The 17,494-nt window shown below is 47.2% G+C and overlaps 1 protein-coding gene across 2 annotated transcripts in view; it reads left to right on the forward strand.

The window, feature by feature from the left end:
- The window catches only part of LOC149326784 (ferredoxin-fold anticodon-binding domain-containing protein 1 homolog), a 56,190-nt gene that overhangs the window by 19,615 nt on the left and 19,081 nt on the right, over positions 1 to 17,494 (forward strand). The window contains exons 1-2 of one of the 2 annotated variants that reach the window (XM_089562680.1): positions 3,195 to 3,422; positions 11,336 to 11,533. In XM_089562680.1, the coding sequence (XP_089418806.1) occupies positions 3,415 to 3,422; positions 11,336 to 11,533 (206 nt within the window). In that variant the 5' untranslated portion in view covers positions 3,195 to 3,414. Of the gene's footprint in view, positions 1 to 3,194; positions 3,423 to 11,335; positions 11,534 to 17,494 lie in introns of those variants that run through there. The other variant, XM_089562679.1, reaches the window with a different exon arrangement.

Genomic DNA, 17,494 nt, shown 5'->3' on the forward strand with positions numbered 1-17,494 from the left:
GTAATCTTGTACCATCACCGCGACCAACTCACCAGGAAGATTGTTGAAGCATCGAACATTGTGCGTTCTGGACCGGATTGTGTCAGTGAACCTTCCGTTAATTTGTCAAAAAAAGAGCTTGCATATCTGGCACGATAAGCAGATGGCTGCCGAGGGGGTGTGTGTCGTGTTGATGTGATCTTCGTTCCTGTTCTTTGTTGCCTTTCTGGACATGTGTATATATGCTCCCGATTTTGCAATAAACCGTCTGTTGAAAGTTAGCGCTTGTCTGTGTCTCCTCGCTTGTCCCGTCTTCTCGTGTGCGCTATTTTTTCCCTTAAGTATGTCTTACCAACATGCCCAAGCCTCATCTCTTCCAGAGAATTTACCGTCATTACCGGGCTCCTGTAGAGCAAGAAGCGCCGGCATGTCACCGAGGCACTGCAGGTAGAGCTGGAGGTGTGACACTTTTTTCCAGGCTCTAAAGCACCTGCAGTTCCATTGAATGATTTCGAATTGTTCTAATTTGCTAGCTTTCTGAGAAGGTTTGCTAGCCATATTTATGTTTTTATTATTACGGTGCTGGGTACTGATATGTTTTGCTGAGCTAGTAGCGTGTCCCACCAGGCATCAGGTCCAGGAGCACCGCCGCTGTGCCGACGGAGGAAGGAACGTGGGCCGGAGACGGGGAGTGGGGAAGCAAAGGAAAAATTGTATTTACATATTTACATGATTATTTACAAAAATGACAAACAAGGTAAAAACTGAGAAGTCTCAGGGAAACGTTGAGCGTATTGCTCAGGGAGTTGCTCCGGGAATGGCTCCTCGATGAACGGCTCGAGCGCTTTAAATAGACCCTCCCAAGGTCTTCCCGCCTTTTTCAACCAATCGTAGGGACTTCGTCCGGGTGCTCCAAGGTCATTCACCGCTTCGTCGTCTTCCTCGGCTGAGGCCCCTGGGTACTCAGCAGTGGCCCGTCAGGCCAGGTGAATTCCACATCTTGTTTCGAGGAAACGCCAAGGGCGAACACCTACAGCGTCGTCACCTCGCTTCATCCGCTGAGGCCCTTGGATACTTGGAAGTGTCCAGAAGAGCGTGTTGACGGGCTAGTCGTTTCCGGCCAGGTGGATTCCATATCTTTGTTCCAAGGAAATGCCCCAAAGGGGCGTCACCCCGCGGTTGACAAAAGAGCTAGGACCGGTTGAATGGCAGGCGCTTGGCAGACGCTCGTCTCCGCAGGTGGCAGCTGGCGTTGAGTCATTTTTACCCTGACAGATGCACACACACAAAGTCGCAGAGTCAATACTGCTGCCTTGGGTGCCGTTTAAGGGGACCTCCGGAAAACACGTTGTGGCAGTTAGGCAGAAGTGGTGGTGCCAGGAATCCAGGAGTTGAATACATCCCTCGTGTTCGGTTCCACCTGTCATGAGGTTGCATGGGAGCGCGTGCATGAAAGAAGACCCCTTTCGCAGAATCACGCACTGCATCTGGGCATGGCCTAAGTGGAGACAGGTGTGACGGGAACACACAAAGAGAGTTGGGGGGGGGGGGAGTAGAAACACAACAGTACTCAGTCGGTCTGGGGGCCGGCGCAGCCAGTGGCTGCATCCACGTCGCGGCCATCGGGCCAGAATCGCTTTCTTCCGCTGCCTGGCGGAGAGCTGTTTTATATTTTAGCGGCGGGGGGTCGCAGCTGACTGTATTTTTGATATGGGAGCTGACCCAAAGGCTGCACCGCCTTAAGGACGGAGTCAGTCACCTTGGCCACAATAAGCAAATGCGGACCTGAACATATCCTGAAAGGACTCGCGGACCACAATCATGATTTGTTTCGGGAGGGCTGCCACCCACTCCTCCAACTGCTCGGCTCTACTCTCCAGGGCCTCGAAGCGGGCAGTGTCACCAGGGGCTGAATCAACCACTGTACTCAGCTACTATAGACATGAGTGAGTCAAGGGGCCGCGTGTCATGCACACATGAAGAGACATATGCATTAGCTTCAATAAGGGGCTTTTGACCTGGGATATTGAGATTAACTGCAAGGATTCCACATTGGCTGTCTGCATACTGAAAACAAGTGGATGCCCTGTGACAAAACTTTGAAGAAATTAGCACTAACAATCCTCCCCCGCTTGTTATGAGCGGTCAAGCCGGAAGGAACGGGTAATGCTTGAGATGATAATTGAAATCCGTAGTAAGCCATGTTTTCTCTAACGCAATTAAATTTGGTAGAAGTTGATTGCATAGACATTGTAAATCTGTTGAAGCTGAGAATATAGATCAGTAATTCTACTGCAGTACGCTTAACGACCCTATCTTGGCGGGAGTGCCGCAGCGGCAACTGCCGTTTCTAGAATCCTGGTCTTGGGATTTTGACTAGCGTGATTTTTCTTTGACTTGTACTGGGGACAAGATCGAGGTGCAGTACTTAAAGGAGACCCACTTCCTTTTGGGCGTGGATATCAAATTCCACACGCACACACGTACACACACACAGTGCACCGGAACGTCCCCCGCACACGCACTTCGTTGTCGTCGCCAGGCGCCCAAACGTACCCCTGGCGGCGTATAACAAGTGGCTACCTGTGTAGGCAATTCTCACAAGTAGAACATGCCTTCTAAGTCTGTTCATTGGACCTGGCTTGCTGTTCTAATGAATTTCGTCCTGGGGCCCAATCGTAGACACACTTCCTGGGCAAGGGAATTGCAAATCCTGCGCCTCCCTTAGATCTCCTTGCCTTTTTCTTTAACCTTTGACAAAGCAAATATACTATAGAAGGGGGGGGGGGGGGGGGGGGTGTAGCACTTGTGTAATAGCTTTAGCTCTTTTCTGAGATCTGCTACCATAGTTTCAGGTTGTGCTCCTTGTATAATATTCCCCATACTCGGCATGAATGGCCACCAAGCACTGGTGGTCTCTTTGGTCTTTCAAGGAGTCCAATTTCTCCCGTACCTTTTTCAGTATCTCCGTTAGTGTCACCCTGGCTCAGGGCACTGGGCTTCAGCCTGTATGCACTCCCGTCGCCAGCCAGTAGTACTGAACGCCGCGAAGGTGCTTGGCCAGCAGTACCCTTGTGCTCAGTTGCGGGGGAAAGAGGAGGACCGTTGTGTTGTTGTGCTGGGATGTTTTGGGTCTTTCTTGTCCTTATTCCTACTGGGCTTTACACTCCTTTCTGTAGAGTGGCTAGCGGGAGTCTGGTCTCCCTCTGCAGGTGAGGACTGCTGGCCACCCCCAAGCAAGCTGGACCGTTCTTGCTCCTGATGCCACAGGCTGTGGGTGTCCAAGGACCCACACGGATTGTCTTTGGATGCTGTCCTGTACCTCATTCTCAGGCTCATTTGTGTTTTCTTTGTCATCCGCAGCAAGTTTCGCAGACTCCTGGTTGTTGCAACCCTGGGCTGTGTTGCTAAATTCAGCCCCTGTTTTTTGCGGTTATGTGCACGTCTGTATCTTACCGGTACTCACCTATGGGGCAGAAACATGGAGGCTAACAAAGAGGGTTCAGCTTAAGTTAGGGACAACGCAGCGAGCTATGGAAAGGAAAATGACAGGGGTATCGTTAAGAGATCGGAAGCGGGCGGAGTGGGTGAGAGAACAAATGCGGGTTTATTGACATCCTGGTCGAAATCAAGAGGAAGACACGGGGGCTTGGGCAGGGCATGTAATGCAAAGGCAAGATAACCGCTGGTCCTTGAGGGTAACGGAGTGGATTCCAATTGAAAGGCAAGTGTAGCAGGGGGTGGCAGAAAGTCAGGTGGGCGGATGAGATTAGGAAATGTGCGGGGATACAGGGTGGCCGCAGGTGGCAAAGAAGGACAGGATTAATGGGAGAGACATGGGAGGGAGGCCTTTGCCCTGCAGTGAGCGTAGTCAGGCTGATGATGATGATGCATGTCGTGACTGATAGGACCAGGTTCTTGACCGTCATTGCCACTCTTTCGGTCTTGAGCTGTCTTGCCAGTCTTCCTCCCTCCCTGTTGGCAATTTTCCACCAACTGTTGTAACTGATTCAGCTGGGCCTGCAGTTCCATGCGTGTGTATATCTACTTCTGCTGCTCTGGTCGCAGTTCTTTGATCTCTCTGCCGTTTTCTTCATGAGAAGCTGTCAGTCTGGCCTCCAAATCATGAATCTTCGGTGTGCAGCTCACCTGACTTTGCCGAAAAGTTTGCGTAACCTCACCTTGTAGAAGGTTCAGCCCTTCGCACTGTCGACACTCAAAAATCTGCGTTTCCTTGGCCTCCTCCAGTGTTTCAATTGGTGTGGCCTGCAAGTCTAGCCAAGTGCCACACTTGGGGCAGTCAACCCAGTCTGCCTCCCTATCGTCAGTCGGCTCCGCAAGTTTGTCCCGTGTCTTGCCCATCGTACTAGGGACATAACAAAGACCGTTGCTTGAGCGGACAACGTAGGTACCCCACACTGTGTACTGTAGTGAAAGTTTATGCGATTGCACCGCACCAACGTTTCACCACACTCACTCTCTTGTGTCGCCCGTGCAAGATCTGGTTTAGCCCACGGTGGATAGCTAGTACTCCACCTTGTGTCGCCTAGTCAAAGGTTGTGCCCCCCCCCCTGCCTAGTTACCTTGTTCACGGTGGCACCACATGTCTATCGTCTCTTCAAGCTGGTGGTACAGCGACGGTAAGCCTAGCTCTGTGATGCTTGGGTTCACCAAGCTGTCCACGGTCCTCAGACCACTGTTTTCACAGAGATTATAGTCATAGAGAAAGATCGATTCTAGCGCACCTGGCAGTTAGTGAGAGGAACTGGCCTACACTTCCTGTTTCGTTTTCACTGGCTCGAATTTCGGATTGGTCGCGTGCCGCTCAGATCGATTTTAATGAACCTAGCGGTGGGTGAAGGAGCTGGGCCATACTTCTTGTTTCAGTTTAACTAGAGCGAATTTCAGACTGCTTACGCGGCGCCCAATGGATTTTATTGCACCAGCGGTTTGTGAAAGCAACTGGCACACACTTCTTGTTTCAGTTTCACCTGCACGAATTTTGAATTGCTTGTGCGTTTGGCTGTGGCCGGAGGTGGACAGAATGCCTCGTTTAATCTCTTCTCTGTATTTCATCTTGCCGAAATTATTTCAGTGTAAGTTGTACTGAAAAGTATGCCTATCATACAGGCAGGTATGGATTCATAAATCAACGAGAGCTCTTTCTATCTGTTGTGCTTGTCTTCTGTCTGGAGCAAGTGGTCATTAAGCATGCAGTGTTTAATAGAGAGACAGAGTGGCGAGAAAACTCACTTTTCTTTTCTCACTATCTTGTTTATTCCAGGGCAAGATAAAGAATGAGCACATAAAGGCTAGATGCAAACCAAGACCAGCATGGTACAGAAAGGCTCGATACAAAGATAACTGCGTTCTTTAATACAAGCAACAAGGTGAACACAAGATAGCTAGTGAGCACATCGCTGGCGCTTGCAGAAAAAAAAAAAAAAGCTGGACGTCTTCAAATGGTAATGCTTTGCAGCTGGCGCACAAAATGAAAAACAAACGATGCTTCAACATCAACTTTCAGTTACCCTTAACTGCCATTGATTATCTTGCCTTCCCAGTACATGCTTTGTCCATGCCCATTAACTCGCGTTTGTTCTCTGGCTCACTCTGCTCTATTCCCATCAATGTCGGCAGGCCGTTTGCCTCTCTTATGTACCACCTTATAACAAGTTTAGAGTATTGTAATTTATCAATAATTTATCACTGATCAGTACCACAATTAAAAAAAAAATTTGGTTACTTACGGGTATTGCTTAGAAACGGGATTACGGGATTGCATAGAAACAGCAGTGCAAAGCATTGCTGTTTCTGGGTGCACCGACACCTACCCAAACACACACACCACCCACACGCGTGTGCGACCACCTGGAATGCTGTACGATAAGCGGTTGCAGTCAGAGTATTGATACGAAGATGATTTTTGAGGAAAGGAAATGCGCAGTACATGTCTCACATTTCAGTGGACACCTCAACTGGGCCATATGGGAAGAGGTAGGGAGTCTGGGAAGGCATACAATTAAAAGTACACATGTCGTTGGTTCGAATCCCTGTCGCAAGGTAGCCTCTAACCTAACTACCACATGTAAGCTTGATGCAACGAGAAATCGTACGATACCACCCGGAGCGTTGGTTGCATCAGAGTTTCAGTACGAATGTTGTCAGGAAAACTGGCGCCATATGGAGGTCGGCCAGTGGCGAGTATATATAGATAAACAACATGTATAGGAGTTTCTGAAGTGGCAGTGCCCAGCTTGCTGTGTGCGTCATGCAGGCGCTTGATGACGTCGCCCTATTTTTCTTGTAATCGCTGGGATTTTCTTCACCATCTGCGAGTACATGCGCACACACTCGCTGCCGGCTCATCTCGTAACGGGACTAGTAATGCTTTCACATTAAAAAGGTTTAGCATTTCTAAACACGGAATATTGTGGGAAAGCACTGTTTTTTGCATGCAGACACCACCGCCACCTACCCCGAAGTGCGATTGAGACGTTCACTGACCTAGGGAGCCAGTTATATGCGCCTTTCCTTTCCTCAGAAACCAACTGGTTTTGAGAAATGGAAAGGCACATAACTGACTCAGTTTGTAGGTGAACGCTACCGCCTACTCGATTTAAGTGCGATTTAGGTGTCCAGCTGATCCAGTGAGCCAGTTACACTTGATTCTCAGAGGCTTCACACACAGACAAACCACCGAAATCCTGGTTGTGTGGCTAGAAGTGCTGCCGCACTAAAAAAAAAAGATCAGAGAACATTCCCTTGTGTTGCTTGGTTTCGGTGACTGTTGGCTTTCTTTGTATGTATGTCAATCAATCTATCAATCAATCTATCAGTCAATCAGTCACTTTATTTCAGCTTTCTTTACAAAAAATGAGGGCGGCAAGAAAAAAAGCAGTCATTACGACCGCTTGACAAGCCTCGCCACCCTTACAAAGAGGCAGTTTGGTAGTGACCATGATGATTACTTTATACACTTGTAACAACACAAGGTACACAGAAGGACAAGGTGTGTAAATACATGCATAAGAGGAAATTTTTTTTTTAAGTACATGCATAAAAGGAAACTTTTTTTTTTGCATAGGCTAGTATTTTTGCACAACAGAATAAAGGTTTTACACAACATTTATGGTTCAATGCAATAAAGTTCTATACATGGGTACACATATTGTGGGACTTAGCTTGCAAACACGTTTCGAATAGCCGAGACAGACATGCTGTGCAAGGTGTCATAAAATGGCGTGTTCAAGTATTTCTGAAAAATATATTTTAGTGTGGAAAAGCCATAGTTTGTTCTGCATCGTGGTAATGAATAGGTCATACGCTGTTGTGTCGTATACGGTGTCTTATGTCACGTAAGTGTCACAATGCTAGAAAAAAATGTGTTGTCTTCGGCTATTATTTTTTTATAGAAGGATGCAAACTTGTAATCGAATATTCTTGTTACGGGTATTATTCTTTATTGCTGGTAGGACGCGTGGGAGCATCATACGGTACATTAGCAAATATGTGAAGTATTCTTTTCTCAATACTAGAAGCTTCTGGATGTTGGATGCTGTGGTTTGTCCCCATACAAGGAAGCAATATGATACATAAGAATAAAAGAACGCATAGTACAGATTCAGCTTAGTTTTGGCAGGTAGAATATGTTTATTCCGCGAAATTATCCCAATATATCTGGAAAGGGGTAGGCACACTTTGCTTACGTGGGCGTCCCACGACATAGCAGCAGTAAAGATCACGCCGAGTAATGTGAAGGTTTCCACGTACTCAATGGGAGCGTTGTAGAAATAGAGTGAAGGCACACTGCCTATATGCTGCCCCTTCGAATGGAACAATAAAGCTTTAGTTTTTAGTTTGTTTATTTTTAATGAGTTGAAAGATGACCAGTCAGATAATGATGTCAAAACTGTATTTGCGGTGTTAGTTCTTTGATGTTCGGTGAGGACAAAAACAGACTGGTGTCGTCAGCATATATGATGTACTTAACTAAATTACTGATGTTGCATACGTCATTAATATATATGTTGAATAGAAGTGGCCCCAGAAGGCTGCCTTAGGGCATGCCGTTTGTGATTGCTAATGAGTCCGAAGAGCAGTGATTTAAAGCAACATACTGGCGACGAGCACTGAAATACGATTGAATGAGATAGAGGGCGTGGCCACGTATACCATAATGGTCGAGTTTTTTAAACAGAGTTTCATGATTTAGTGTATCGAACGCTTTGCTAAAGTCTACAAAGACGCTTAAGGTGAGATGTTGAGCTTCGAAGTTATTTAATATGTATTCTTTTTGATCAAGCAGAGCATGCTCAGTTGATCTATGCTTTGTGAATCCATACTGACAGTTGGCTATCACACAGTGTTTCTGTAGGAAATTGTAGTAACGTCGATGCATTATTCGTTCTAGCCCCTTAGAGAAAAAAGGTAGTACAGATATTAACCTGTAATTTCCTAGAACGTTTTTATAGCCTTTTTTGTAAATAACCACAACTTTGGCTACCTGCATGGCAGCGGGAAAACGTCGTGTGCGGAGCGCAGTATTGTAAATATGTGTGAGGCATGGCACGATCAAAGGCAGTACGTATTTTACAGGTAAACTTTGAATATTACTTGAGTCAAGACTTGTCGGGTTCTTTAAACTTTTGCACACTGAATAAACCTTAGCTTCGTCAGTTAGTTCAAGAAACATCGATTTGTTTAGCCTGTCGCCCAAAAATCGAGATGTTCCTGGATTGTACTGACTGCTTCCAACTTCAGTGAAATATTGGTTGAAGGCATTTGCAAGGGACGCCCCAGATATTTCCTTGCCATGCATAACTAGGCTTGTGAGGTCCTGTTGTTGGTTATTTTGATTTAGCAGAATATTTAGGCATCTTCACTTTTCTTTCGTGCACCTCCTTTCCCTTCCCTTGTCTGCTGAGTAGTGTTGTCTGTTACAGGGAAAGTGTGAGTAGTGATGCATGTTATATATGCGTTAGGTGGTGGAGCGCATTAACGGCAGAAGTCCCGCCCATATACTTCAATGTACGTCGTTTATGGGAAGTAAAAAAAATGGTAGGGCTTTAACGTAGCTAAACCGAGTAGACATGCGAAAGCACGTGTTTAGCCTGATTGGCTCATGGTTTTGCTTTGCTGGGTCGTTGGCACATCTGACGACGATATTAAACTCAGGTTAAACTCTGGTTGAGGTTAAGCTGATCTGGTGAGTTCGTGCCGCAGTGGAAGTTGATAAAGGCGACGGTAAGCAGTGCACAGCGCGGGAGTGTGTTGCGTTTAACACGGTTAACGTGTTTCTGTACTTGCCACAACAAGCAAGGAAAAACATGTTGCGATAGCCTAGTGCTCTCGTGCAGTGGCCAGCAAGCTGACCTGCTCGTGCTGCTGTGGGTTTGAATTCCAGTCGCGGCCATATTTATTTTATTATTAAGGCGAAAGCCTTTGATGGCTCATGCTCGCGGTCGCGTCCGTCCGTGCGCTGGAATCGTGCCAACTGTGGCCTCTCCTCCGCCTAGCGGCGCAACCTCCTCCCCTCCTTACCATCCGACGTGCCAGTGGGGGGCACAGCTATGCATAGCAACCGTGACGTCACACAGTAGCGGTACAACGAGCGCTCGCGCATCGGCGGTGGCAGCTGCACTGCCGCTCCTTCGCCAGACGTCTCGTTGCAGTCAAGTGAGTGAGACGCATGGCTCCGAAGCGGCCCCGTGATTCCGCACCAAGCGGTTCGGGGAAGCGGCAGTGGGTTGGCCACAAGGCTTTCGCCAAGCACACTTTAGAATTTGTAAAGTATCTTCGGTAAATTTTTATTTATTCACGATATGGTCTTGGCACAAACCCACAAACTTTGCAAGGTCCTGCTTGGAGTTTACCAACCAGAATAGTGCTTTTGCACTTATGTTGTATTGTATCATAAGTGAACACTTCCAAACAAACATGCATTCTATACGCGCTGCCTGCGCGGCCCTGTGGACTGTTTCTTGTGCGAGCCACTCCGGGCCAACGATGGTGCATGGTATTAAGAGTAGTAAAAATAAACAGAATAGAATTCCAACTAGAAAAAAGGTGAAGTGCAGTGTAGATAAAGCTCATGGTTTATGGTGCTCATGGGTTTATTTATTATCGGCAAGGTGGCGCACACTGCCGTCCCGATATTTCGGAGTTACCAATAGTCCACCTGCCCGCTCGTCCGTCTGTCCGTTATTAGGATCGGGTGAGCGTGGTCGGGACGGAGAAGGGAACGAGGAAGGTGGGAGACGGGGTATCCCAAACACAAGACCGTCCATCCGTCTGTCTCAAAAAGGTTAGAGAAAGGTGTGAAGGCAACCGGATATTGCTCCTCGTCCACGAACCACTAAGCTATGTCAGATTTAGGCCATGCTAACTTCATTTACACTTGTTGTGAGACAACCTAGGTAAACTGAAAAAGAATTTCGCTTTAGCTACAATGGCTTATGATGCTCCATATATCATCAGCCTGGCTGCACCCACTGCAGAGCAAAGGCCTCTCCAGTATCTCTCCAATGAGCCCTCCAGCATAGTTACTTGATCCAGTTAGCTATGGGAGGAGGCTTTTAAATGCGGAGCTGGAAATGTCTTCATAACTGCTAGAACTTCGCATGTTTTGAAGAGGGAGTTTATTTCCTTCGCAAACTCTAAGTATTCCGTATTTTTTATGCTAGAAATTTACGTCAGGGCTTGACGGTGTACCCTGCCCCTAAAAAGGAGTGCGCTAGAGGACAGTGTGCTCTGCTTTTAAGGTGAAAGCCTTTAATGCCTCATCTTTGTCGACAGAAGGTTGTCAGCAGAGGTGTCATGCTTTTCTATTCAGACCAGAAAAAATAAATAAAACTGTGTAGGAAATTGGTTGAGTTGGGGAATCAAACCAGGGTCTCTGGAGTGCGAGACGAGCATGCTAACTACTCCGCCATGCCAGCTCGATGGTTTACAGTGAACAAAGGTGTATCTAGTTTAGCAAATACGGTGTCTTCGTTCACTCCCATCTTCCTCCCTTCTCGTTACCACAAGGTTCAGGTGTCCACCGAAATATGCGGGACAGATACATTTCCTTTCCTCAAACACCAATTTATCGACTAACAAGGCGTACAGCCGAACGGGTGATGGTGTTCTGTGGACTCCCTGGCAGTGTTGCAAGACGCTGTCGTGTTCCACTCTGGGAGGCGAAGCTTAACATCTTAACCACACATCAGCGACACAAGCGGCAACACTGCACTTAAGGCTTTCGCCCCACCGCACTTTAGGTCAACAAAGTGCCCCCCTGATGCTCCCATATGATGGTTGCGATGGCAGGGCACTGTTTTGGCGCTCTTTGAAGCTGGTGTTTCCTTCGCAGTGCGGGTCTCGTCCTGAGGCTGGGCTCCTTCGTCCGGCTGACCCTGTGTCGGGGCCAAGGGGGCACCCCGGCCGACCCCCTGGTCCGCCCCAAGGCCGACACCTGGCAGGTGGTCGACATGGCAGCGCCCGGCGGCTTCATCCTGCGCAGCGTGGAGCCCTTCCGCCCACCTGCGGGCTACACACCACGAGGCTACAGGTGAGCGCATGCGTGACTCGCAAGAAACAGCACTGACTGAGGTTATTTCTCCTAAAGAACCCTTTACAACCACTACATCATCATCATCATCAGCCTGACTACACCCACTGCAGGGCAAAGGCCTCTCCCCCCATGTGTCTCCAATTAACCCTGTCCTTTGTCAGTTGCGCCCACCGTATCCCCGCAAACTTCTTGAACTCATCCGCCCACCTAACTTTCTGCCGCCCCCTGCTACGTTTGCCTTCTCTTGGAATCCACTCCGTTACCCTTGAGGACCAGCGGTTATCTTGCCTTCGCATTGCATGCCCTGCCCCAAGCCCACTTCTTCCTCTGGATTTCAGCTAGGATGTCATTAACCCGTGTTTTATCCCTGACCCACTCTGCCCTTCTCATGTCTCTTAACGCAACACCTATCATCTTCTTTTCCATAGCTCGCAGCGTTGTCGTCAATTTTAATTGAACCTTTTTCGTTCGCCTCCACATTTCTGCCCCATTGGTGAGTGCTGGCAACGAACAGCTGTTGGATACTTTTCTCTTGAGGCACATTGGTAAACTGCCATTCATGATCTGAGAGAACCTGCCATATGCGCTCCACCCCATTCTTATTCTTCCAGTTATTTCCCTCTCATGGAAATAAACAGAAACTTGGGAAACAGAAGGAAATAAAGGTTGACTCAAGAAAAGGTTGAAGGGGCACCTGCAAAGCAGAACAAGACCTAAGAGATCGAAACATACGCAGCCACAGATTAAAAAATGCTGTCTCCTCATCGGTGAGTGACAGGAAAGACTCGCATAGGGGATGTCATTTTTTTTTTTCGATGAAATACGCTTCTGTGGTTTCTCCTGTTCTGTCTCTATAGACCAGTTAATGAATTTTGTTTTTTTTTTCGAACAGATAACATTTGCAACTTTTGCAATAGAGACCTTTAGTATAGTGCATGAGCTGTTACGTACGTTATACACAAGCATTTAGCGGGAGGCTACTGTGGAAGTCGCAAGAGCACTTTTAGTTTACCATACAACAACCCGAACGCAACGATAGCTAAGGCCGTAGTGGCGATATCTGGTGTTATAATGTAAACACATTTTGTGTCATATTTTTCGCGCTTAGCCAAGGCATTGGCCAAGCTTATCCAAGTCGTATCACGTAGGTAGCCGGTTGCATGGCGTCCCCAAATATGCTACGAGCACTGCGGTGATGTCAGCAACAACACGTGCTACGAGCACTGCGACAGCCAGCCACGACCGGTCGCGTTCCAGCTGACCGCTAAAACGGCCACTTTTGGCAAGGCTATGACTACCTTGGCGTACAAATCCAAATCAAGCCAATCCACAGTCGGCGGTGTTTTGTTAGGGTTAGGAACGGCGGAATCGTTGCACAGAATCCAAAATAGGGCAAGTTTATAGCTCATTCGTTTTGCTGTCGGCAAGAGGAGACAAAGCGAATATCACCTGCACCATTTAAAGGCAATGAATATGCCTAAAAACCCAATAACATTGACAATTTCTCTCTGAAGTGGGCGACGTGGGCACTGCCATGTTGACAATGCTATTTTTCCTGGCGTATGCAACAGCACGCATGCTAAATTCGAAATATAGCGTACGTAACGCGAACATACGTAAAACCTCGTTTTGAAATAGCTTTTGGTGCATGCGCAGTACGAATGACGCTATTTTATAGCGTTCACTACGCCTTTGTGTATGTCTGCGTACGCTATACTAAAGCTCTCTAATGTCTATGTGGCTACTCTTCTTTTCTTGCACCATTTCGCATTCATTCCCTTGCGTCCCGTAACGCTCAACTAGTTCAAAGTGAGTGAGAGAGCGAGGGTAGCTTGAGACAGGATAGAAAAAGGGGTGGTCTCTATTTAACCCAATTGACATTGAACATCCTCTGGACGTCCTGGGGACCTTCAGGATGTCTTCAGGACATCCAAGGGACGTTCAGTGCCCATTGGGAAGGTCCTACTAATGACCAATTTCACGGGCGAGGAAGAAGGCGACAAAAGGCCGGAGAACCTTTCTCTTCTCGCTGGCTTGTGCAGTGGTCTGTGCATACGCTGCGCTTGGCTTGGAAACCAGTTGTTTTCTTGCCCTGGGAAACAAACACATTTTAGCGATGCATGATTTTTCGATAACATACATGGGCCCTAGATGAGTAGTGCTCAGATTTTGGGAAAAGAAAAAGTGAAAAAGGAAGGCGTTATCCCGTACATCCATACATTGTCGCATGGCCTTAAAAAGATTTCTGGCAGGCACGTGTTCCGATAGTTTTCATGACCACAAAAAAGTTATCCGGTTTATGCACAGTGATGAATGGTCGTGTGGGGTGCCCAGAGCCCATTCCTGTACTATCAAACACGAGACCAAACACGTTGAATATGACAAAGGTGTTGTGTACATATATTGCAGTCTTGCACGGAATGCATTACGTTAATCAAACAGGCCGCTGCAAAACAGAAGTTTAGTTGAGCTTGTCAACAACTGTCAGTCCGTCACTCACCCAAGAATGTTGGCCTTGGATTGTAATCGCTGTGAGAAATGCATTCCAGTAAAACGGCGAGTTGAGCGAGTTGGTACATACTTGAATAAAACAGTGCAGAAACAGGGACAGAAGAGAAGACGAGACAGGCACTGGCTAGCAACTGAAGGCTTATGTGTTCCTTTGCAATAAACCTTCAGTTGCTAGTCAGCGCCTGTCCCGTCTTCTCTCTTGTGCCTGTTGCGGCGCTGTTTTCTTCAAAAAATGCATTCCACTGTTTGACAAAACCGATGTCATATCCCATTCAAACAATGAAACGGAAAAGGAAATAGTGTAAGCTTTCAAAATAAAATCTGCAGGGTGGACAACTGCATCAGCAACGTGTCATTGTTGCTGTCAGAAAAAAATGGAATAGCTTAGACTATCGACATGACCGCAAGCGGGCGGAGTGGGTGAGGGAACAAACGCGGGTTAATGACATCCTACTCGAAATCAAGAGGAAGAAATGGGCTTGGGCAGGGCATGTAATGCGAAGCCAAGATAACCGCTGGTCCTTGAGGGTAACGGAGTGGATTCCAAGAGAAGGCAAGCATAGCAGGGGGCGGCAGAAAGTTAGGTTGGCAGATGAGATTAAGAAGTTTGCGGGGATACAGGGTGGCCGCAGCTGGCAAAGGAGGACAGGGTTAAATGGAGAGACAGGGGAGAGGCCTTTGCCCTGCAGTGGGCGTAGTCAGGCTGATGATGACGATGATCGACATGACTTTGTTCTGTTGTGTAGACGTGCTTGTGTTGATTGTTGTTTCGGTTTTCTGTTCTTTCTTCTTGGATCTTTTTTGTGTCCCACAGGTGGCACTTGTGTACCTCGTGTATAAAAGGAATCCTGCTCCATTAAAAATCACTTGTCAGTTCGCGCTGTGTGTTGTGTCCTTGTTCGGTTTTATTGCTCACAGAAAGTTTAGTGCGTTCCTTCATTACCTTTCCGTCCGAACAGTGTGCAGCTTGGTGCATGCTGAAGGAACTGGCGTGCCACTGGTGGAAGTGCGTCTTGCGGGCCTTTCATGGTTCTAGATACAATCACGGCGACGATCTGATTATTGGCACCAGCGCGTAGCGTTGTGTGTGTTGCAGCAATTCCACATCTGGGAAGCTGTGGCAGCGGATAGGGTCGAAGTGACTCATATATCAAGATTGCGTCTGTGTGTGCCCCAGCTTAAGGGGGGAGCCTGGTCTTTAAAAAAAAATTTTATTAATCTAGTAGTTATCAAATTTTCAGGGCACATGTATTTTTGTGCGCTCTTCTAGATGTGTGATTTAACTTCATGTAAAACAATTCCTTGAGCACTTATGTAATTTTTATGCAAGTATTTTGCGGAGAGTTTTGAAGAAAATTTGCTGCAGGAAACTCACTGAAATGTATGCCATTGGGTTCCCTTGACACCCAGGAATGCAACAAGGGCAAAATTATCATGCTGGCCATCATAGAACCTGAGTTATAGGGTACTGAAGCTGCCATTTCAGAAACAGGAATACACACTTTTCTTCTCATTTCTGAAGCGACAACTTCAAACTTATGTTCTATGATAGGCAGGAAGAAAATTTTACCCTTATTGCATTCCTAGGTGTCAAGAGAATCCAATGGCATACACAGTGGCATACATACAATGGCAAGAAACTTTTTTCAAAGCTCTTCACAAAATGCATGCATAAAAATTGCATAAGTGCTCAGGAATTGTTTTACATGAAATTAAATGACATATTTAGAATCGGCACACAAAAGTACATATTCCCTGAAGATGTCATAACTGTGGCTTCACTGATAAAAATTTTTTTTCAAGACCAGGCTCCCCCCTTAAAGCTAGACAACGAACAGATGTGGGGTAATTAAAAAAAAAAGTGATGACAGGCCGAAAGGGGCTGGTGCCTGAGCGGTGCCTCGGACATGGTTGTTTGGCAGGGACTAGAGTCACTGGACAAGTTTATGTCCAGTGGCTCCGGCATGGACGAGACCTTGAAACAAGATGCACTTCAACTCGCGACACAGTCAGCTTACAGGCCTGTGCTATTGACTCGTCTCTGGCTGGTACTACTCTTAAAGGTGCACTGAAGAGGAATCTGAACGTGTCTTTTTGCCACGGGAACTCAATCTACACATTCCGAGCATTCTTAGAAACATCGATTTATTGCCCTGTGTGGCCGATTTTCGTGATTAAATCGAATTAACGTCCGGCTCCCACCTTTATTTTTAATTCTTCCGCGTACGGTGGGCGGAGTCGACCAACGCGTGGAGCGCCTTTCACCCAGTCCCGTGGCGGCTTGCCGCTCTGCCATCGGCGGAGTAATACGTAGTAGTCCGTAGTAGCAAATAGTCCGCACATATTTTTATTTCTGCGGGCTTATTTTGCGGCTATATTATCTGCGAATGAAACTATTTATTCATGGAAACTTAAAAAACTAAATAAAGCGAAAGCAAAGCCTCCATGGAGCTGGCTGAAAGGCACTTCACGCGTTGGTCGACTCCGCCCACCGTACGCAGAGAATTAAAAAAATAAAGGCGGGAGCCCGACGTTAATTAGATTTAATTAGGGAAATCGGCCACAGAGGGCAATAAGTCGCAGTTTCTAAGAATGCTAGGAACTTGTAGATCGAGTTCCCGCGGCAAAAAGACAAGTTCAGAATCCTCTTCAGTGCACCTTTAATGAGGCAAGTGGCAGAAGTGATGGGGTGTGGCATGGCATGACCTGGACAAAGCAGATTTGAAGAATGCAGCTTTCACCGTGTGTAACGCATCCGAGGCAGTAGTACGTCGGTGGTGCAACGCATTTCATGCTTACATCTACTCTCGACGACGAGATAAACTTATTGAAGAGAGCAACACTCGCCTCGCATATGCTGAATTTCTCTTGCCGGAGGGGTTTCCGTCGAATCCTCAATTACGAGATAAACTACAATTTTTTTCTTCCTCTTACGGCGACCGTGAACATTGAGAAACAGTTGCGGGTGGCTGCAATCACTCTTGAGAAGAGTGGCTGCATCACTCTTGAGAAATCTGGTTGCTTCTTGCTTCACGAAGTGATCAGGCCACGTGCCAACGATTTCGAACAGTGAAATGGAGAAAATAAACCTTAGAAATCTTCTCGGCATTGTCTTTAGCATTCAATAAGAATCGCCTGTTGTGGCTTTCCTCAAGTGCACTACGTGCCTTTATAGTTGCAGTAAAGAAAGTGGTAGCATTTTAAGGTAGTTAAACCAAGACGTGGGAAAGCATATGTTCATTCTTTGCCTCCTCTTTCTGGCATCTGCATGTGCATACAACTGGGTTTCTCGCTGTTCATCGTCACACTCTCTCAGTGCTCGCCGGCAGCTGCCGCCACACCTTCCCATTGGCCACAGCTGGCACGATGCTCCATCGAACTTTTTCGAGCTTCCTCCCATTGGCTGCAACGCTCCTCCGAACTTTCCCGAGCTTCCTCCCATTGGCT

Source organism: Amblyomma mixtum, chromosome 10 (genome assembly GCF_055824585.1).
Source record: "Amblyomma mixtum isolate Tamu chromosome 10, ASM5582458v1, whole genome shotgun sequence".
Lineage (NCBI taxonomy): Eukaryota > Metazoa > Arthropoda > Arachnida > Ixodida > Ixodidae > Amblyomma > Amblyomma mixtum.